We start from the raw sequence: 23275 nt of genomic DNA, 5'->3' as shown, positions 1-23275 counted from the left end.
TTTACACAGATTACAGATTACAGGGTTATGTCACAAAAACAAATGTTCATCTGAGACATTGCAGCAATAGCAGGTGTATCAGCAGCAGCTGTAAGCAAGTTGTGAAGACAGTTATTTACAGAAGGAAATGTAGAAACAAGAGTACTTTAATGTTATTACCTCTGTACTGCCAATAATACACTAGTACATACAGTATCATTTCTCCGTAAAACACATTTTCATTTGGCATATTAGCAACCATGACAGATCATTTTCGTAACAGATTCTTTACAACACGGGCAGATATAGATTTTATATGACTCTTTTATTATCATTATTATTATTTGTCAGCGTTGTTGTGACACAAAACAAAATGCAGACTCTAATTTAAGCAGAGAAAAGCTTTTACTAACTGCACAGCTTAACCTTAAGTTTTTAAAATATCACCTGGAGAGGAAGCTTTACTTTTTACAAAGCACTGGTGTAACTGAGAAGCTGGTAAGTCTGTTTTACTAGTTGAATGCTGCCGCATGTAAAATGCTACAGGTCTTACACTAAACTTAATGACGTGGCTGTCCTCTCAGTGGAATAACTTCCTGCTCAGTTTGTCCAGCATAACACCATGAAATAAATATTTGGGCGACACACAAAAGTGCTTAATATATTGTAGCATAAAATCTTCATGACATTCACTCTCATTTTGTTCAGTACAAACAAGAGAAATCTCTGTTACAGTTTAATATCAGCCGAATTTTCACATATTGCACACTGCCCACTCTGAGCTCCAGGTCAGATCCCACTACAACAACCACCGACTTGAATACAAATAAATAAAAAGGATCCTTAGAACAGTTAAAATTCTCCAAACATCCCACATACATTGTCTCATGGTGGCATTAGAGGTATCATACAAGAGCAACACCATTTAGGAAAAGAGAAAGAAAATCTGTATAAACATGATGCAGTCAATCAAACCATCCATCATTGGGGAAATCTGAGGTGAGTGATTATTTACTAGAGAAAATAATCTACGCTTAAACGGTAAAGAACTTATTTCACATTCAGGGTGGTGGGCTGCTTACAAAAATACACAACGTGTAAACAATTAGGAAAACTGATTCCGTGAGTGTATTTATTTTAAGTAAACATCTATTTTAGGATGAAATCTTATTCAAGCACACATCACAAAGATTTTACTGTAGAGACGTTATTGCGCACTTACAGAGGTGACCAAATCTCAGGCTGAGAGAAGGAAACATTAGGATGAACTATATGATGTTAATCAGTAACTAACTCTTACACAGTACAGATATTTTGACAGCCAGAAAAAGTTGTGTACTATGTAGAAGTCTGAGGCATAAAATCTTATTTTGAAAAGGACACATGCACACATGATGCAAAAGAGTTTCTGTCTCACTTAATGTAACCAAAAAAAAACCATACATACATTATACATTTTTTGCTCAAAAATGTGCAATGAGTGTTGTGTATGTTCAAGATATGTACAGAATATGTTTACAGCATGTCTGTGAATGTCTGTGTGTATACTGTGTGTGTGTGTGTATGTTACCAGGCCAGTGGGGAGGCCATTCGTGGACTCCGAGGACTCTTCGGGATTTCTGCAGCCTGATGATCACTCAGAGCTCTCTGAAAAACAAAACAACAACAACAGGGTTTATAAAACATCATAAACTGTCATCTGTATTATTCACATCGTTACTTAATAGTTTAACAATATATATATTTGTTGTGGTTCTCATATATGATTGAAGAAATTCCAATTACTTAAGGGATTGAAAAAAACATCAGCCATTTCATGTAGATTATCAGACTTCTTCCTTTCTTTTTGTCTTTTATAAGAGCAGATGTGTAGGATTGTTTGAGGTAAGAGCTCTATCGAGTGCCATTCTAGTTTTGTCTTTTAATTTCAGCTTTCTTTACTCAGACGCACAAACAACTGCTGAATACTGATCCCAATACTGTAAATTATAGCAGATCATTATTGATGTAGCCTAGTAGACTGTTGTATCTCTACATTGTTGATGCAACGCAGGCTGTGCTCATTGCTAGCACTACAAAATGCCGACATTACGTGAGCCTTTTTTGTTGTTTTTGTTGTCAAAAACTGACAACAAAAGAAACACTTTTTTTTAGTTCGGTGAAAGTTGAAAAATAACTAAAGACAATACCATACATATAATGTTGACTGTAATTCTTAAAATTTTACTTCCTCACCTCAAACTTTTTCACGAACTCAGCAAAGATACCAAAGAAGGCCTCAGTGTTGGTGGCTTTGCCGTCTTCCCCAAAGTAAGAGGCCGTTTTGCTGAACTCTTCCATTGCTCTCTGTTGCAGCGACTCCAGAGACTGGATTGCTGGGTGACTGTTCTCCAAAAAGTTCTACACACACACTGGAGTCAAGGGACACAAGTGTTTCATCACCTCTTCTTTAGTTTCTAACTTCATTGGTCTAAATAAATCAGTGTTTCTGTGCCTTTGGGCAATTTTGTGAAGGATACACTCATGACAACAGCAAAACGGTCCTCGGCAGTCGCAGGCATCTTCTGACAGGCTGAGCGAATGTCCCGGATGGTTGCATGAAGGTCATTCAGATCTGACGTGATAGTCCTCTGGTTTACTGGAGACGTGTGTGAACAAAGCAGGATAATAATGAGCAAAGAATGGAAAACATGCAAAAATGACAATATCTGTTAAAACATTGTTCTCAAGCTGTGGAGCTGATGTTAAAGGGAAATGTATCTATCTACCTTTGGCTGCAGGTGCAACCATAGTTAGATCTTTGGAAAAATCCAACACTTCGGGAAAGTGTTGACATAAGGACTTGACCAGAATATGCAGAAATGTCGACTTCCCATCCACTGTTTTAGTTGTGCTCAACTGTAGAAGACATATTGAATTTATTGACTGTACCAGTGTCATATCAATCTTATTCTTCAAAGATTTCATCATATTTTTTTTCAATATCTATTAATGTATTGATTACATTACCTCTGTTAGGAAGTTGATCTTGAAGCCTGTAGTCTTGTTGGTTTTAGGCTGGCTGTTATTCAAGTAGTTTCCCATTGCCAGCACAAACTGAAGAAAGCAAAAGCAAGCAGAACTGTACTGTAATTCTGCAGAAGAATTCATTCATATTTGAGCTGAGTTCTCATTCCTAGGCATGTATAGCTCTTTTGTTCTTGTAGTGTAATTTTTATGCATAATCCAGATATGCTGCATGTCTGGTTCCAGTTAAGGGGAAAGAGCAAACATCTTGTAGGTTGGTGAACATGTTTTACTGTTCTTCATATCTGATAACAAACATCATATTCCTTATCAGAATCATGCACAATTGTAAAAGCAGCATTTTTACATCATCAGCACAACACCAGGTTGCCATTAAATATAAACAATGACAAGTAATTTTTCTTTCTTTTTTAATATACTCAAGAGTCGGCTACCTCTAGTATCTTTGCTAGTTTCTTGCTGGTCTTCAGCTCCACGGAGGCCTTGCAGATACAGTCGTACGCTCCCCTCAGCTCCTCTGTCTTCTCCTGTAGAGAACACTTGAAGAGGAGGCTCTGCAGGCGCGTCTTGTACTCTGGCACTGATAACATCTGATGGAGACCACACACAACACGGAAATGAGTAACTGTTGATACACTTATGAACACAGGCAGAGGTCACCGTCACAATCACTTGTACACGTGTTCAAATCAACAAAAAACAAACCCACCCATCCACTCCCCGGCCAGGACTGTACCTGCAACACAAACTGGTCTGGCTCACTGAGTTTGCCGGGGTCCTGTCTGTACTCCTCGTACTTTTTGACCTCCTCTGCGTCGGGGGCATACAGCAGCAGCTGCTTGATGTGGGCCGGCTCCAGCCTATCAGTGACCATGGTCATCAGCATTTGTCGCAGCTCCGCAGGAGACAGCTTCAGGTGGGCTATCAGAATAGCTAGAGGTTAAGAAAAAAACAAACGTACCAAAAAGGAAGATAAATTGGAATTCAAATGCTGGTATAATGTTTAAAATCTTAGTTTGTTCTTAACCATATTTGATAATGACGACTAAACACAGTGTCAGCATTTCATAAAATCAAGTCAAATGAAATCAAGTATTGGATAAAAAGAACTCTTGACCTCCTGGTGGTGCTAGGTGAAAGGTCGGGATATCACAGTTTTATCAGTTCATCCTCTGGGTAACATAATTACTTTGGGCAAATTTCACAGCAATTTCACAGCAATCCAGTTGTCAAAATATATTTTTTTTTGAATTGAGTAAAATTCATGAAGTAGCCGGAGGAAAAGTCATGGGTTAACCAAATACACCAGAACACAGTCTGTACGAAATTTAGCCCCAATGAATCACACAGCTGTTGAGATATCTAGTGTAAAAGTCAAGGTGTAAAACTTGTGCCCTGAGGAAAAGTTAGTGGATCCACACTGTGGGATCATCCTTTGGGGACTGTGAATGTCTATACAAAAAGTCATGGCATCCATGCATTTCTCGTTGAGATATTTCAGTTTGAATATAAGCTAATGAAGTTTAAAAACAAGGCCACACATACTATGAGATTTTTTTATACTTACAGGCATTGTAAGCCTTCTTATGGGACAGAATTTCTATTACATCTTTCTTCTTGAAGCTTTCTGGCAGGAGAGATGGCTCTGGAGCAGGCACTAAAGTTGGATCAAGGAGCAAGGAGTGCAAAAGGAAAATAACCTTAGATTCCACAAACTACAGTCAACGAGCGAAAGATTGTAGCAAAAGAAAAAGAGCTAGGAAATCATGATTTTTTTAAGATTAGTTAGACATCTAATGTTTAGGTGCTGTGCTAAGAAATAATGATACATGTGTTATTGTGTCAAATCAACCACTTATCAAAGCACTACAGATATGCAGACAGTCACTTGTACTCACTGGAGCTCTTCTGTGTCCCAAAGTGCAGCTCCAGATCCAGATACTTCACCATGTCATGCAGTTTATCATAATCAGAATTTGCTCCCAACTACCAAAGATATACAAAAATGGTGCTATATAAATTACGATTTCATGACTAAATCTTATAGTTCTACGTTTTAAATTTAGTTTTCTAAAATATAAAGTGTGTTTGCATTTCAAGAGACCTTAGGTCCCCATGTCCAAACCCCAAACAACTCACCTGTCCCCAGATAGTCCCCTCTGAATTCTCCACTTGCTCCCAGCGCAACCTCTTGACACTCATGTGGTTGGAATCCATTCTGGACAGACCGGGCCGTGGCAGTGGTGGAGGAGAGCAAGGTGGGGGCGGGGGTGGAGGGGGAGGGGGCTCTAGTAGGTGCTCTGTGGGATCAGACAGAGAGTGGGGGAGGGACTGGGGCTGACTCTGGCCATGGGACTGTTTATGGTGGGACGACTGGGATTGCGGCTGGTTTTGGGACTGCAGAAGGTGATGTGAGGGCTGGGAATGTGGACGGGCAGTTTTGGTGGAAGACTGGACTTGGTGCTGCAATTGGTGGTGTTGGGGAAGAGGCTGGAAAGTGGAGAGGCTGGGCTGCGGGGGCTGGAGGGGCTGAAAGGTAGAAAGAAGAGGCTGGGGGCTGTGGGGCTGCTGTGGAGGGTGGATGACATGAATCTGGTGTTGGAAGTCCTTCGGAGGGGGCTGTGGGGTCATGTGGTGGATGTGGTGGATCTGAGGTGTGCTGGAGTGGTGGTGGGTCTGCTGGATAGAGTGGGGTCTCTGGGGAGAGGGTTTGGTGGGCTGGGGGTGATGGATCTGCTGCTCTTGGTGTCTCCCTTGAGGTGACACTTGGGTTCGATGATGACCCTTAAGACTTCTGCGGCTCTGGTGTGAATGGCTGTCTCGTTTTAGCTGAACTGAAAGGGAGGCAGGCTCTTGCTGGGCTTGATGCAGGAGCTCTGTGGAGGAGTGATGGGGCACAGGTTGGTGCATTTGATGGGCTTGATGGAGCAGCTCTGTGGAGGAGTGGTGAGTCTGCGGCTTGTGCATTTGATGGAGCAGCTCAGAGGACGAATGGTGCGGTTGACCCCGAAGCATCTGGTGAGCTTGATGGAGAAGTTCTGTTGATGAGTGGTGAGGCTGCATTTGGTGCAGAAACTCTGTTGAAGAATGCTCAGCCTTGGATTTGTGTATTTGGTGGAGCATTTCTGAAGAGGAGTAGTGGGCATGGGCTTGTTGCATCTGCTGGAGCATCTCAGCAGATGAGTGGTGGGCCTGGGATTGTTGCAACTGGTTGAGCATCTCGGCGGAGGAGTGATGGGCTGGTGCTTGGTGCATCTGGTGGAGCATCTCCGCTGAAGAATGGTGGGGATGGGGTCTCAGGCCCTGCTGACTTTGGTAGATGCCCTCAGCATACTGATCTTGTTGGCTGGGATGGGCTGTCGGTTGGGTTGATGGCTGATGTGGTGGAGGGGCTGACCGAGACAGACGTCGGTGGTGATGACTCTGGGTGGCCTGTTGCTGCTGTGCTAGGCGCATTATATAAAGAGGATGGTTGGCGTGTTGATGGGTGGAGTCTGGAGAGGGGAGCGGGGGTAAGGACTGGTGAAGTTGTTGGAGAGGAAGTGGCGATTGAGCTTTTTGCTGTGTTGGCTGGGTAGGCATTGAGTGGTGACTCTGGTAGATCTGCTGCATCTGTTGCTCTTGATACGCTTGTTGCTCCTCGAAGGCTTTTTGCTCCTCATAAGCTTTGCGCTCCTCGTAGGCTTTTTGCTCCTGGTAGGCTTGGAGCTCTTCAAATGCTTTTTGCTCCTTATAGGCTTGACGCTGTTCATATACTTTTTGTTCCTGGTAGGCTTGACGCTGTTCGTACGCTTGTCTTTCTTGGTAGGCTTGTTGCTCCTGGTACATTTGTTGCTCTTCAAAAGCTTTTTGCTCCTCGTATGCTTTCTGCTCTTCATAAGCTTGTCTCTCTTTGAAAAGTTTCTCCTGGTAGGCCTGTTGCTCTTGAAACAGTTGTTGTTCTTCATAGGCTTTCTGCTCTTCATACGCCTGCCTCTCCTTGTACACTTTCTGTTCCTCATAGGCTTGTCTTTCCTGGTAGGCTTGTTGTTCTTGGTAGACTTTTAGCTCTTGGATGGTAGCATGAACCTGTAAGTCCTCTCTTGAAGGTAGTGCTTTATGGAGAGAGAGACGTTTAGGTGGTGGATTACTGCGGGGTGGAGGTGGTGGAGGTGGTCCAGATTTCCGGCGAATTGGCACATATGCTCTTGGGGAGTGTTCAGGCGTGTAGTTAAGCTGTTGTTGCTGCTGTTGCTGTTGTTGCTGCTGTTGCTGCTGTTGCTGTTGTTGCTGTTGTTGCTGTTGTTGCTGCTGATGTTGCTGAGGCTGAGCTTGTGCAGGAGCTGGAGGGGGAGGCGCCGGGTCATTGAACTGAACCGGTGGAGGTGGTGGAGGGGTCATGGGGGGAGGAGGAATGTGGTCAGAGGAAGAGGAGTAGGTGAGAGAGGAGGCATTCTCCTCTCCACTGCTGCTGTGAACATCACTCGGGCTGCTCAGCTCCGGGGCTACAAATCCTCCACTTTCTTCTTCATCCACTCCCAGCTCCTCTTCATTATCCTCATCCTCCTCATCTGGGAAACCCATCTGCACAACATCCTGGCATTAACACCAATCAAATTTTATTAGCCCATTGATGTTAAAATTGAACATTAGCAATTATATGGGTGTTTGAGTTGATCAAAAATGTTTTTTTAATTTTTTATAATTGCTCAAATGGAAATGTACATAATTTGAAATGTGATTATACAGATTGGTACACTCATTGTAAATAACTGAATAAGCATCAGTAGTATTTAAATTATTAGCCAGTTCATTTTAACACAACTTCAAGATGAGACCAGGAGCTATTTCACATGCAGCATATTGATGTGACTCTACCTCCTCGTAGTCATTCTCAGGAGTCAGAAAGTCGTCAATGATGGCCACCCGCTGTCCCAGCTGCTCGCTCAGTGCATCCAGGAAGCGATCTGTGTCTTCTGATCGGGGTGGTTTGGAAAAGGTGTAACGTCGATTGCTGGTGCGTTGGGGAGGAGGACTAGATGGGTAGTCAGCAGGCTCTGGAGGCGAGGGTGGGGGACTGTCCAAGCTGATGTAGGGATTAGACTCCGCACTGGTCTGACTTGGCAGCCCTGATGAGTAGAATTGGGCTAGAGGGGGGCTGGGGAGAGGCTCCTGCCAGGCTGCAGGGGTTGAGGGACCTTTACGGCTACCTGAGGTAAGGAGGAGACAAATACAGTTATATTAACAACAGACGCATGTCTGAAGCATCTTGTTAGGTACAATGCCTCACACATAGAAAGATCTCCTTAATGACTTTCAGAAGTCTATGAATTAACAGAACAAGTGCATAAAAAGGCTTTCTATCTTTGACACTCACAAAAACTAATCCGAACACATCTCCCAGAGGAACTAACAATTCCAGAAAACCCATTTTTGATTAGAGGGGGTCTTGAATTGTGTGTCTTCTAGTTCCACTTCCACCATCACCATACCCTGGTAAGAAAAAGCCTAACATGTGCTTTAAAGTTTCTATAATCTGAGAGCCTGACCATCGGAGCTGCAGAGTGCACTCTGAATCCCTGTCTGGGGGTGATTGATCTTGTAGGAGGACAAGTCATGGGCAGACCAAATCCAGTCAAAGATGGCAACTTGTTATAACCCCCCCCCACCCCCCCCCCCCCCCCCCACACACACACACACACACACACACCCCCTCCCACTGTTTGATGCCAGCTCTGACCCTGCACATGTCCTAATCTAACAAAATGAACTAAAACTATTAAGAACCAGGCTGAAAAAGACTGAAAGCAGAGGATTGATTCAAAACTCTGCTCTGCTGTATATTTATGTAAAGCATGAAATTACAAAGATGCCTGTCAATGGGAAATTCAAGGATATTCACTTGAGTCAGAATTGTGTTGGCTTCCTTGGGATTCAAAATTTTTGCTCAGCAGCATTTCCCCCCCCCCCATCATTTTGTCATTATTCTTCTCTTCCACTAGCACATACACACAATTGCTCATGCACACAATAGTCATTTTACACAGTACTTCAGTTAAATTTAACTCCAGCAGCTATGCGTTTTGTATGATTGTGTACTTTTGGCTACCTGTGTTGTGTATTGTAGGGGAAGCTGAGCGTGAAGCAGTTTCCAGATCCAGAAAACTCTCAGGGGCCGGAGGAGGGCGGCTCTTCAGAGACTTGGACCTCTTGGTCGAATACATGTTCTCCAGTTCAGCGTACACTGCTGACAGCTTGTATGGTGAAAAATGCACAGAGAGACCAGAGTAAGACCTCTGGTCCAAATGAATGTGATATTTAGTGTGTCTTTTCCCCATCAACACGGGACTCATTACATACATTGGTGAGATTGTTAGGAGTCTCGGGAAGTGAGGTGCCATCTCCTGACTGTCTCTCTCCTGGAGCCAACCTCATCCCTGTCTCCAGCACTGGCTCTGCACGGAGGCCTGTGGTAATACACTCATTTGAATGATTTGCAAGATTTTGCCAGTTTTTGACAGCGGGGATCAGCTGGTTTCGGCTAAGAATCAGCTCCAGTTACATCAACTGAAGTCAGTTTTGGGCCCGCTAATTTTATGTCAAAAACCTAATTCAATACATATAATACTGTAGAAAATATACAGTATGAACCGATGTTAGCCAAGATTAAAAAAGTGATGATGCTGATGTGAATCAACTGCTGTTACTGCTGCTAGCGATCAAAAACAATGAGGAAGACAATGAAGATCTGTACCCATGCCCAAGTGTGTGCCAATGACCAGGTCATCAGAACTACGTCCCCTCACACTGCTCCTGTACGTGGTTCCCGTTACCCTCATGGAGCTGCTACGGCGATGGGGCTCAGGGGCAACTTCAGGCTCCGGGGGAGGGGGAGGTGGTGGTGGTGGTGGTGGAACTGGAACACACACACATATTGGCAGTGCAGAGGAAGAGGCAAAATGTGTATGAAGAGCTGCAGCACCTGAGTTGATTGCACTTGGTATATTTATGAAAGATCTCCTTGACAGTAACCAACTCGCACACAAACCTTTTGTGACTCGCACACATAAAACTTTATAAAAACGTTAAAACAAAGCCACGAGAACAATTTCTCAAATGCAAATGTGTGCACACACCTGGGGCTTTGTAGCCGAGAAAGCGTGAGATCTTGCTCTGGCAGTGTTCCTGCTCCTCGTACGTCAGCAGCTGGTAAACAAACTGCCAGATCACCTGTTTGGCTGGAGTATCCAGCACCGGGAACACATCCACGATCAGAGTGTCAACATTCCTGTTGCCATGGAAACACAGGCAAGGTGACAGAGATCGCCTGGCTGTTCGCAAATATATGCCAACAACGAAACTCAAACTTAAAGGTGCAATGCATTAATTTTAAGTCTTCTGTGTTAGGTTTAAAAAAATTAATCTGGCCTTCCCTAAAAGTTATTTCTGCTTGGGTTTAGATATTTAAAATATAACAGAAAGCCTGTGTTACACACTTTGAAGGTTGCATGGTTGCATTATGGCAAATGTAGAAAGTATATCCAGTGTTTTGGCGCTTGGCCCATACAAGGGAGAACATTTTTGTTTTTCTTGGCCTCTATTGTTTCAATTGATTCAATTGAAAGTTCCAAAATGTAGAAAATAAGTAAAATTGACAGTAAAGATTCCCACGATTATACTGTCAACATGAAATGTTGATTTTCAGAGTCATTTTACCAATAATTATGGTTTAATATAATTCAATTCAACTTGTCCTGCAAAATATAAACAGTTCAGTTGAAAACATTTTGTTCCAACATTCCTTCTTATTTGCATATCACTTGCAAATACTACTCCTTCCTTCTACTGTCCCAAACTTCTTCTGATGCCATTGCTCACCTGTGCTGGAAGAAGTTCTCCAAAGCCTTGCAGATGGTGTACCTCTCCTGGATGGTCAGCAGGTGCTCCAGCTGCTGACCGAAGGTGCGGCCCTGAACCCGGATACTGGGAGGCAGAATCTCGGCCACCCACTGCAGTGAGCTGAGCACGGGGGAGCGGGAGCGCTCAGTGGGAACACTGCCCCCCGCCAGGTCCTGCTCCGCCAGAGCAAAAGTAGGTGGTCCGTCCTCGACTACGAGAGTGGGCATGGCGCCGCTGCCCTGCAGCATGGACACCACCTTCTCGTGGGAGGAGGTCCTTTGGGGAAATACATTGTATGCATGGGGACAGATGCACATTGGACTGTAACTTAAATCTAAAAACTGGTTGTTTTTAAGCTCCATCCCACAAAATGTATTTTCTATGATACAACAGTCACTCATTCTATTTTACTGCTGTATTAATGAGGAAACACCTATTAAAAAACTTTATGTATTCTGCAGAAACACATTTGAACATTCTCTGCCTCCTCCTCATCCATTATCCATTTGAAATGAGATTTCTACTCTCCGCAAGTTCTGTGTGTGTATAACTGTACTACAATATTTATGTTGACTGCAAAAATTTTAACCCTTTCCTTCTAATTTAGATCTGCTTTAGAAGCTGTTAATGTACAGCTTTTTTTGCAAAAACATGTGTAAAGTGAGTGAGCGCTCAACCTCATGTCCAGTCCATTGAGAAACAGGATGCGGTCTCCTGGTTTTAGACCTGCCTTGTCTGCTGGGCTTCCTGCAGAACAGAAAATGAGTAAGAGAACGAGATGTCCAAACTCAAGGTCAAAAGGTAAGATGGGGAGAAAGTCAAGCTTTGTAAATATATAATTAAGTTCTCTTTAACCTGTTAATAACAGAGTAACACAATGTAAGTTGACACATTTTAAACTTACCAGGGATGACAGAATCAATCCACACTGGAGCATGACCTCTGAGGGTGAAGCCAAAACTCATGTTGCCCTTGCACACTCTCACTGTCCTGAAGAGACATGCATGCATTTTGATTAACCCGAGGAATAACCAGAAGTCAAAAGAATGCAGGAATTCAAAAATGCTCAGCTCTTCTTGCTGAATTGCTAAGTTCATAGGGATGCTAGTTGATTAAAGTAATGTTTAGCATTTTCTATGGTTAAATAAAGCATGAGTTAGACGTAATAAATATGGCATAGTCAACACAAACTGTTTACTGAAGCACACTGCTGCGACTGTAATTGATTGAAAAAAGGTCTGCAAAGAGATAAGTGATCCAATTTCACTGATGAGCTCTTCTGCTCATCTCGGAACCTGTGGACTGACACTGTGAACCTCCAACATGCTCCCATATTCAACAGACTGCTTTAAATTAACATCCTGCACGAACAACCCGACATAAATACGGACAATGCGGTCCATGGGAGATGTCAAAATTTTCAAAGGCAGGAGCCTCTGCAGAGATTAACAGATTCTTGGGGAAGTTTATTCTTAGAAATGAAAGAGATTGTGATTGGATGTGTTTTGACTTGTTTTGAATATTTTAAACTCTCGATGAATTTGAGCAGGATCTAAGCAGAGAAGAAACCGTCATGAATTCATAAAGATGCGTCGGGAAACAACATTGCAGCAGATAAAGACAGTAGGAGGTCAGGCATGACTTGTCCAAATAGGTTTATGCTTAACATTGGTTTAGGCTTTCCCACCGACAGGTCTATTTTTCAGTTCACTCCTACACATCTTCGTTCACATAAATTCCTAACACAGAAAAGACCTGTCACAGCAGTTCCTGTGTGGAGTGGTTGGAAATGTCATCAGACAAGGGGAAAGAAAGTGTTATTTTAGGAAATGTGTCTATATTGAAGACAAAAAATGACAAAGCGGTGACTGCTGCAATCGACGCAGGTAGGATGAGCAGAGAAAATACTGTCAAATGCAAACCTGTGATGGCAAACATCAATGGGCAAGGCTGCGAAATTACACCTAACACAGACCTGCAGTTGGTAGTGGTGCCACTGGAGTGGCCTGCTATGAGTGAGGTGGTCTTCCGCATGCCTCTGGTAGGTGGGAACACGCCTTCTTCTGCGTGGGTGCGCGGCACTGAGCTTGCGCGGGTTGAAACCAGAAGGCGCTCGGGGTGGTCCTCGCTCCGGCTGCGGCGAAGGCGGTTGCGGCTGGGGTCACTGAAGCTCCGCCCCTTGAGTCGGCTCATCAGGCTCTGGGAGACCACCTCGTCAAAACGCTCACGGTGCTTCTTGGGAATAAAGATCCTGGCAAACATTATGGAATCAAGAGTCAACCTCAGATTGACTACAAAAAGGAGAACAGATGTGGAGCAGCTTCCAGACCACTGATAGTTTTCTACATACGAACACAGCATCAAACCAAAATCACATCAAAGCAGCATCTCAGCCACAAAGATTATTCTGATCGTCCAAAAAAACACAAAAAAACATATGGATTATTGTTCTCAATATGTTTGTTCCAGCTGCAGGATCCACTTAATTGGTTCAAAAATAGTCCAGCCCATATAGCCTCATGGGAAGAGACTGGTCCAACACTAGATGGGATCTATGTGTGTGGGAGAATGAAAGAGATGAGGGATGAGCTTTGTTGTGTGGTCCCGTCACATTAGCAGCTGTAGGTATGAGTGTTCAGTATTAGTGACAGCCCACAGCTAATACGCAGAACGGAGGAAGCACGGTGCGGGAGCCACCTCTGGGAGAAAACTCTTCACTCCCTCTATTAGTGTTGTTTTCCCCTCCCATTATCAACGCGCAATGCCTCTTCTTTCTTAGAGGGAAAATCCCCACCCTCACATACTCTGATATGGTTTTATTCAGGGGCAGGATTTGTAGGCTTGGTGCACCCACTTTCCTCTAGTCTGCTTTGTGTGATGCATACAAGAAAGCGTCCCGTCATTAAAATGAAGAAAGAGAACAAGTCGTGGTGGCTATAACTGCTTGTGCATATTCTGCATCGTACTTATCAAAGATGGCTCGTGTGTCAGATGCACAGGCTAAATTGGTATCGCTGCTTCTTCAATGACAGATTTCTTTGTTGTGTAGTTTTCAGTATCAGCACCAAGTTGTAAAGAAGCCCTTTGTTTCCACGAACTAAGACTCAAACCTGTCATTTACCACTGATATGTTCTCCCTTGAAGCTGTGCTGCATGCAGTTTATTTTATGGCCAATTATTTCCTAGAACAAGAAAACACAAGACAAAACAACAGAAATGACCCAGAAATGGAGAAAAATTGCCAATAACTGTGTTTCAGAAGTGTTTTATTGTGTTTTCCCCTTTAAATGTAGGACGCGGTCTCCCTGCACCTTTATCTGCTGTTCTGCACACAGACACATAACCAAGTAAGCCTCCACCTCACATGCATACACACACCTCATTTGTCCCTTTTGTCTTCTGCGTATCTGCCTCCCCATCCCACCCACAAAACGATGCTGTCTCCACCCTCGACACAAGCTTCTCTCTATCTCTCTGCTTTCAGTGTGAATCTCCAGGGTTCTTCCACTGTGCAGAAGAGAAGTTTTAGTGTGCACCAGTTCCAATGTGCATCCACATGCACAGCAAAACATCCTTATACAAGAATGTCGAGAATGAGGCTCAGCGGTGCGTTTATGCTTTTCAAAGCGGTCGCAGTCCCTTTGCAGGAACATTTGGGACGTTGTACGTTTTAGTTTTAGATTTGAATTTAGAATAAAACATAAAAGATGAGCTGGCTGGTTCCATACCAATATTCTATAATTCAAAGTTGAGGCAAGCTAACGGATTGTTTCTCTCTAAAGACTTCTTACCTAGACAAAAATTTTGACTCATTGATGTTCACAGGCTTATGTATCTCTCTTACTCACACACACGCACACACAACACACAACACAAAGGATGCCTGTAATTACAGCTATGCCAGAAAACCTCACGTTGATCCAGTACGGATTTTATAAATCAGGTCATAGACTCTCAGGCTGTAAATCCAAGTTAAACCACTTGTAAACTAATTACAGCTAAAATCCTTTTTACATCATACATTAACATAATGAATTCAGTGCAGTCACAATTTCAGAAATGTCAGATATATTGAAGATAAATCTGACTGTAATCAAAAAACAGTCTTATTTAGTATATAGAATCTTATCAATGGGTGTATATTGCAAGTGTGATTGTACAGTATTAAGTCAATAGCACTGCAGCAACATTACAGGTTGCCCACTCCCACATTCTCTCCTGGTTGATTGAGTGTGAAAATGTGATATGTCACATTGATTATGTGTAAATACAGTAGTGAGTTTGTAGGTGCATGTGTGAACTTATCATCTTCTCTACGGGAACAGATTTGCGTGCTTACATCTTTAAAGGGCATCCTTAAAAACAAAAGCCTGGGGAGGTAGAGCATGTAGGTGACAGTGATGAAGTGCACGGTGTGTTCATGCAGCGAAAAGTCGTCACTTCACCCGAGGGCTACAATGTGCTCATCAGTGACACCAGGCTGCTCTGTGGGGTTATCTTAAAGGGTCAATTTTAGATAAGTAGGGTGATTCTACTGAGAAACTCATAATGAAATAATAGAAAAAAAGGCAGTCGGTGAAAGACGGCCTGACAAGCGATCAATGAAATGATATGAAGAATAGGAAAAAAAAGCAGACAAGTGGGTAAAAGCAGTAAAATATGACAGCGCCAGAGAGAGAGAAAGAGAGAGAGAGAGGAGAACTAGAGCTCTTTCTAGGCCAGGGTCACGAAACTATTGGGAATGAAGCCGTGTAGTCTGCCCTACGAACACTATGTAGGCCACAGAACTTTCCCAAACAACATTCATACATCACCACAGTTGCTCGGACAAATGGCGGATAGGGAAAACGTAAAAGTGAAAGGATATTTAACTTGTCAAATCTTGTAATCCGGCCAAAAGCAAGTGAGCAGAAACTTCACGGCCACCTCCATTGAAGTTGGATGTAGGCCTTGCGATGCCCTCAATTACAAGGAGGGCAAGACAAGACTATAATTAGGTCAGAAGGAGGGGTGGATCGAGGACACAGCGCACAGACAGATGAATGACAACTACAATCAGATGGGCGACTCATTGCAAGAACCATTATTATCAGACCCACTTCTGATCAGCCACTTTGACAGCAGCGGCAAGTATGAATTTGCAAAGCCTAGCATGAGACACAGTGGCAGTTTAATCACAGGGTGGACATAAGAAGCCTCAGAGACCATACCCTGAGAAGAATGAACAATTGGTGGCAAAGCAGAGTTTTGCTGGAATTTAAAGTTTTCTCATCGGGTTTCCCCGAGCTGTAGTCAAATTTAGAGACAACAGACAACGCATATTTTGCCTTTTTTCCACATGCTGGCAAAAATAGAATAGAATAATCTTCAATACAATCCTTGATAGCAAACACGCGGAACAGTTGCACGACAATACTTTCAGCAAGTTCAGCAAAGCAACACAACACAGGACACATGAGCACTGCTGCTGAGACCAAAGGAAAAGTGCCGTACCGAAAGTGTCTGGAAAGGCTCCTATCCCTTCCCATGGCTCTTTGGGGCTTCGAGGAAGTGCCTGAGCTCAGTTAAGCAATGCAAATGCGTCCCCGCTACCTCGGTGAGTCCCCATCTACAAAACAACTCTCCCGGACAAAGGGGGAAGAAGAGAAAGATGGTTGAACAAGGAGGCGTCCTGGATCTCAAAAGCGCCTGCTGCAGACTCGGAAAGCAGCCAGAAGAAGAAAGAGAGCGAATGAGAGAGAGGGAGGGAGCAAAGTGGAATACTGGCTGTGGTGCACATCCCTCCACACCTCCAAAACAGCCTCAGGCCACAGCATCAGCTGTTCTCCAACTTCATGTTTGGGGCAGCAATCTCCCCTGGTTCCCATCTTGTTTCCTACTTCTTCAGGTACCAAAGACGACAGGGGTTTAAGGTCACCGCAGTGTGGTCTTCTCTGGCACAGCCACAGGATAATCCTTGTCACTGAGTCATCTGTCATTTGGCAGAAAGAGGGAGTCTTCTTCCCTCAGTGGAGGGAGGGGGATAGAATGAGATGAACAGAGGAGTAAGTGAGGAGGGAGAGAAGAGAGAATCAGAGAGGAGAGGAGAGGAGAGGAGAGGAGAGGAGAGGAGAGCCCCACTGGAATTTCATAAGCAGGTCAGAACAATGTCTTTGTGTGTGTGTGTGTGTGTGTGTGTGTGTGTGTGTGTGTGTGTGTGTGTGTGTGTGTGTGTGTGTAATATGAATAAGTGAATGTACAGAAGCTTCTACAGTCTTGCTCAACATCTCTGTAAGTACTCCCAGCCCCCGAAAAAACATCACTAATCTTCACTAATCGCAGAAACAAACTGGAAACAAATGCACTGCATCCCAAACGCGGGGACGAGAATGTATCGGTCTAATTAAATCACAGCTTTGAAGTCTATATACAGACACAGTATCAGACAAAGGCCTTCAGTTCACAGTAATTACATTCAGTTACCACAACAGCACATAACTACATGAACAAAAGGGCGAATAGGTGCCCCGTGATTGTCTCTAATGACACTCCAGATACATAATCTTCTGCCTAACTTCCAAGTGTTCAAGCTCTCGCTAACCCCTGGGTTTTAGAGCCATTTAAAGAATTGACACGAGGCAAGTGCGTCAGAAACCTAAGAGAGAATTTATTAAAAGAAATAGGCTGCTTAAAAATAGAACACATCCTGTGGGAGGGCGAGGCAAATCGGCGAGGGGACAGAGGCAGACTAAGCCCAGCAGGGCCCAGCGTGGCCCATGGCCCAGCGAGGCCCAGCTGGTCAAGTTTTACGGAGCAAACGGAGAGGGCTAAGGTCGGTAGGGTGGTGTGTGTGTGTGTGTGTGTGTGTGTGTGTCTGTCTGTCACAAGAAATGAGTGATTGAGTCGGAAGAAGAGAGACTGACAGGTTCCAGCTCCAGCGGCAGACATATTGATTCTCCACGCCTCAAACGACAACATCAGCACCCAGCTCGCGATGAAGAACAACAACAATCTCTTATATGATATTTTCAGGTCTGGTTTCTTAAGTTTCTTGAGGTGCTTTCAGACATGCACTGAAGTCCAGATATTATCCTGAACCTGTCCGCAAATGTCACTCCAGACATTTTCCTGCCAGCCCCCTAGTAATATTTACAGAGCACAACGAATGCAGAGTACATCCATGTTACATTATTTCCCAGTCCCCTGAGACGTCTCATTGTCAGCAGCAGCCACAAACAACTCCCATTGCACATAGACAACCTGGAGGCAAAACTCCCGCGAGGCTGCGAACACAGAAGTATGATGACCGGATTCTGTTGAAAATATCACAAGCTATTCAAATGCTGGAAGATAAATAATAAACTCGCATAGCCAACAAGACCCTGTAGGTCTATAACCGCACAAACAATGCAGGCAGAGACGCAAAGAAAAGCAGGAATATTTCTGCATATTAAAGCCTTTCAAGGTTACATCACAACTCAAGTATACAAACCAGGAGGGAACTATTGGTAACTACAGCTGAAGATACAGTTGATTTATCTAGAGACTGATTCTTCTTGGGAGGGTTCCTGTACTTTCTCACTGCCTAAATGTGAGGAAAACAACTACAACAGTTCTCAGTCCTCTGTGGATTCATACAGCTAATGCATAATTAATGGCACTGCTGTGCAAGACAAACATTACAAAGCATTTTTTACAGGCATTCTTCGAAGAAAGGAGAATTGCTATCAAAGTTGTGAAACAAACAGCTGTGAGGTGGCTGGTCAACAGCTGGAGGCAGAACGGATTACTCACCAAAAAGGAGGCACAGGAAAATCTGACCACTAATTATCGGTAAAATGACTTCCAGTATAGAATTCTTTAACTGCACCACTGCTTACTTCATGACCAATCATGGCCGACTACGTAAGACGCTTTGACACCACACTCGATCACCAGGCAGCTCACTGCTACAACTGACACCAAATTGATTTTTCAGGACTCACCTGAGGCAGCAGTTCATAATTCCTTCCAGCATTGAACTCCAAAGCAGCGGCTGTGTGCATGTGCGTGTGAGAAACAGTGCTGTGTGCATGCAGTCTGAGGATCTGCATGTTGTCCTGCTTTCTGAACCACCAGCAGCAAACTGGTTGTAGCAGCTCAGAGCTGTGTGCAGAGGAGGGAATGAAGAGGATCCAGTGATGTGATCCACAAAAAAATGGTGCGTATATCAAAAGGGTGCATCACAGCTTACAGGGAGAATTTAGAAAAGAAAAAAAAAGAAAAAAGACAGACCGAATGGAGAGAAAGTCACAAATGAGAGGAAGTGACAGAATGGAGGCAGAGGACTGAGAAAAAAAAATGCAAATGTGTGCAGAGGGTTAGGGTTAGGGTTCAGGTTTTGATTTCCCGATCAATGCTGAGTAGGGAGAAATGCAATATCCAGCTGTGCTTTCTAACCATACCGTCGTGTACTGTACCTACGAGGGGAGAAATAGATGACATTAAAGCACCCAAGAATAATCGACATTGACATCAGCTCAAACTTATTCCCCATATTTCACAGTCAAATGCTGAGGGGGAGTTTCAAAAATATTGATTGCATCGGGCAATTAAGGAAAGTTTACTCCTTCTCTGAGATCCCTTTGTTATGTAAGTACAATTCATTTACCCAATTCAGATAAATACAGTAGACTTACGGGTGGGCGATTATATCACATTTGACTGAAAATTATTTCGACGGTTTGTGTGCTTTGTAAAAAAAAGTTAATAATCTATCCAGACACATGTTTTGGATCGTTAAAACATGTAACTACACTGTTAATAAGTTAGCGCCTGGTTGTTTTGTTAATGTTTTACAATCCAATCATTTACAAAAGGCTTTAGGACCTCTCAGGTAACAATGTCCTGGAAACCAGAGCCACCAGTGTAGAAGAACCTTGTCACACCCAGTGGATCTCCCCTGGTACTGCAGATTAACTTGTCCCTTGTACCCGACGAGGCCACTAAAATCACGTGTGATGCTAAAAGAGTGGTAAGTCAATAAAGCTGAGCGTTCAAACTCGAAACAAAAAAAATACACAGCCGTGTGTGACCTGTAAGTGTGTCTCTGAGTGTGCGCGTGCAACCGTTTGACCCACCTGACGCTGTCAATAAGCTGCTGATGCTCCTCTGTGATCAGGATGTCAGGCAGGGCCTCGGCAAGACTGTCCACATCCCTCTCTGCAGCGTACTGCTTCAGCACCTCAAATAGATGTTCCTTCACATCTGTCTCCTCCCCAAGCACTTCCTCCACCTGATAGATAAAATCAGTAGAAAAAAAACAACAACACAAAATCATTGATAAATACACACTATTACAATCGAGGCAAAAATACAGCAAACACACAAAATGACTCTGAGATGTACAAATGTATTTCACACCCACCTTCTTGTTGAACTCCATGGCCTTGTGGGCACGGCTGTCCCTGACGCTGTCCCCGCTCTGTGACAGCACCCTCATGCTGCTGCTGAGCCGCTTTGGTCGCCGCGCCATGCTGAGCACGCCCAGACGCAGGGGTCGACCCTGAGCCGCCTTGATCATGGCCGCTGCCGTTTCGTGATGCTTCACTGGGATGCCGTTGACCTCCATGACGTAGTCCCCCACCTTCAGGCCGCTGCGACCCGCCGGACCATGGGGCACACAGTCCTCCACCATCAGAGGGCTGTCTCCAACGATGATGAATCCAAAACGTCCATCAGGGCCTGGGGTGATGTCGATCTAAAGAAGGACAAAAAATAAAATAATTGACTGTTATTCGCAGTTTCATTGTTTTTTTCTCCAATTCTAAACACAAAATGCAGATTATTGCGTGTCAGGTGACCTGTTCAATCCGTGACACCACTCCGATGCTGGGTGGGACGGTCTTGAGGGTCTGAGCCAAAGCGACTAGCGCCGGTGTGCTGAGGTTGGTCACATCCTGGCCTTCAATGTCCACCACTTGGTCCCCTGGCTGCAAGCCAGCCAGGAAGGCACTGCTGCCCTCCACCACAGATAAGATGTAGCTGGGCCCAGTGCCACCCAGCCGGAAACCAAACGCCTCTGGCCAGTTCTGATTGGTGGCTGGGAGACCGAGGTCTGGGGGATGGATGGATGGAAAGATGGAGAGATTCAAATGAGCAGATACTTTAACTAGCATGTTTTTGAAAAGGCGTTTGTACATTAAAAAGGCTCAAGTTGGGTTTCAAAGGGCAGCCAGGCAGGTATCAGTTTAGAGACGGTGGTGATTTTCTTTTTTTTTAATGAGGACATGAAATCAGCAGCAATGGCTTTTGAAAAAAAAAATGCTTTTAGGATTCATACCCAAGTCATAAAAGCACATAAGGACATTGTTTGTGTGGAGCAAGCTGCTCATAAAGACGAGCAGGTTGTGACTGTAAAATTGGAGGTCAGATGGTCTTTTGGTTTAAATAGGGCACCTCAGTGAAGGAGCTGCCTGGTTGTCACAGCAGGTACACTGGTCTATTTAATGAGGCCACAAATAAAAAGACACAGAAGCAACTGAGGAGGGGGAGGGGCATTTTCAGATTGATACACTTGTTTTCTGTGTTGAATAGCAGTGAAAATGAAAAAAAAATAAAATACTGATAGATTGGAGGTTATTTTCGACTGTTGGTATTGAGCCCACAAGTTGAACTACTGCCCTTCCCCTGGTCACTGGCCTCATTCTAGCAGATAGATTCCCAACAGGATCCATTTCACTTCTTTCCCCCACTCATCTGCATCCATCTGGATCTTAAGAAATATGTAGGACATTATGGAGAATCTGTTTCTCTTAAAAATCTAGATCATAAACTGATGAATCAAATCTACATCATGAACACTTGTACTTGCCGTTAGTTTGATTCATCTTATTTCAATCTTGTTGTCCTGTGATCTTGCTCTTCACACCCTGCACATTTGTATTAATATGGCAGTAATAAAAATACAACCACTTTAATAGAGCATGTTTGTCTAAAGTCGAGGCAGCACTCCCACTACCACTGACAATCATCTTAATTACATCTTATCACATTTAACCCTAACCCTTTAGACACAACCTCAAAGTGCAAAACCAGAAGAGAACATTTGACATTGATGAAAGGCTGAGTACAATTACTCTTTTCTTGCGTAAGCATGCTCTCTTACATTTCACAAACCCCCGGCACTAAACTGCTAATTTTCTTTTTGTAATTGATCAGAGGCAGAGTAAGATGGAGACAGGAAGAGTGAGACAAACAAAGACTAAATTAGATTCAGAAAAGTACAAAAAGTAACAAAAAGTGCAAAAGAAGTGAGAGATTCAGAGTCTGCACAAAACTTTGCCAGAGAAATGCAGGAATGTCAGATCTGCTTCAATGTAGAGAGGCGCATCAGATGTTACTGGAGCACGGGGCTAAATATTCAGGGAGGGATGTGGCTGAGTGAATCATAAAACATATCAAGCCTAAAGCCAAAAACTAAAGGAGAAACAGAAATTGGATCAGCCGAATGAAAGGAAGCATCAACCTGTCACAGATTTTTGATCTTAAATAGATTGGGAAATCACTGACGTGGTTCATCAACCCTTCCTCTCCGCCAGAATACATCAGCACTGAGGATTGTCAAGACTTCCTTTTGTCCCATTCTCTACAGGCTGCGACCTAGATACACAATCTCAGTCTTAGCTCCTTTGAGCACTCTTTACCTTACCTCCAGCAGATGAAGCAGTTCAGGAACATCATGTAAAAAAATATTTGATTCAGAGAAAAAAGACTTACAGAAATCTTTGGAGGCACTCCTGGTCCCGGACTTGCTCTGGCGCAGGGAGAAGCGGCCCTTTCGGCTCAGGAAACGCCTCATCCTTGCCCGGCTTGCGGCAGGGCACGTTCCGGCCAGCCTCCCCTTACCCCCGTCTTGGGGGTCGAAACAGCCAAAGAGTGCCCTCGGACACTCTCGTGCTGCTCCTCACCGGCTCCAAAAACGTCTACCCTGCTAGACAAATCAAGTGTGCCTAGAAGGTCACATCTGTAGGTTATATAGGCCAATGCCTTCCCCAGTTTTCAATCAGAGAACCAGCGATCTGTAGTTGAGGACAGGGAGGCCAGAGGAGAGGGGAGAGCATCTGAAAACCGGGCTCTCCATCCTGGAAGAGGCAGTCCAGCCTTAGCCTCAGTCCAAACCCTATGGCTGAGCAGTGATCAGAAAACTGGGACACGCTCACTTGGTCCTGACATGGTTCTTTGCAAGAGAAGGTACTGCAAAGCCCCATTTTTCTATAAATACCTTTCCCTTTCTCTCTCTCTCTCTCCCACTCTCTATCTCTCACTGTCTCCCTCGGTTGCTCATGTGGATGGGGGCTCTCTCAGAGGGCTGAGGAGTGACCCAGAAACTGTGCGTTGTAACAGCCAGGGACATTTCTCTGATTATAGCGGC

At 44.0% G+C, this 23275-nt stretch overlaps 1 protein-coding gene and 1 long non-coding RNA gene across 5 annotated transcripts; one reads left to right on the top strand and one right to left on the bottom strand.

The window, feature by feature from the left end:
- Positions 1–128: 128 nt before the first annotated feature.
- Positions 129–23062, bottom strand: grid2ipa (glutamate receptor, ionotropic, delta 2 (Grid2) interacting protein, a). Of its 4 annotated transcripts, none has more exons than XM_035615390.2 (23): positions 22621–23062; positions 20706–20959; positions 20270–20602; positions 19983–20137; positions 12860–13135; positions 11789–11874; positions 11562–11631; positions 10864–11160; positions 10122–10273; positions 9740–9901; positions 9346–9452; positions 9095–9239; positions 7864–8195; positions 5146–7581; positions 4905–4992; positions 4574–4663; positions 3716–3939; positions 3441–3596; positions 2989–3075; positions 2748–2877; positions 2499–2617; positions 2215–2379; positions 129–1626 (listed from the first exon to the last, which is right to left on the bottom strand). In XM_035615390.2, exons 1-23 carry the CDS (start codon positions 22700–22702, stop codon positions 1546–1548), a joined length of 6027 nt encoding a protein of 2008 aa, XP_035471283.2. In that variant the 5' UTR covers positions 22703–23062; the 3' UTR covers positions 129–1545. The 4 variants fall into 4 exon arrangements, with proteins under 4 accessions (XP_035471283.2, XP_035471285.2, XP_035471288.2 ...); XM_035615392.2 differs by having other exon boundaries at positions 3743–3939; XM_035615395.2 differs by lacking the exons at positions 19983–20137; positions 20270–20602; positions 20706–20959; positions 22621–23062 and adding an exon at positions 18849–18964.
- Positions 18937–20638, top strand: LOC118288882. Its single transcript, XR_004785936.1, has 2 exons — positions 18937–19063; positions 20336–20638. It is a non-coding gene; the product is annotated as an uncharacterized LOC118288882 (long non-coding RNA).
- Positions 23063–23275: the final 213 nt, after the last annotated feature.

Source organism: Scophthalmus maximus, chromosome 17 (genome assembly GCF_022379125.1).
Source record: "Scophthalmus maximus strain ysfricsl-2021 chromosome 17, ASM2237912v1, whole genome shotgun sequence".
NCBI classification, from domain to species: domain Eukaryota; kingdom Metazoa; phylum Chordata; class Actinopteri; order Pleuronectiformes; family Scophthalmidae; genus Scophthalmus; species Scophthalmus maximus.
This window is presented reverse-complemented; position numbering and strand designations above follow the sequence as displayed.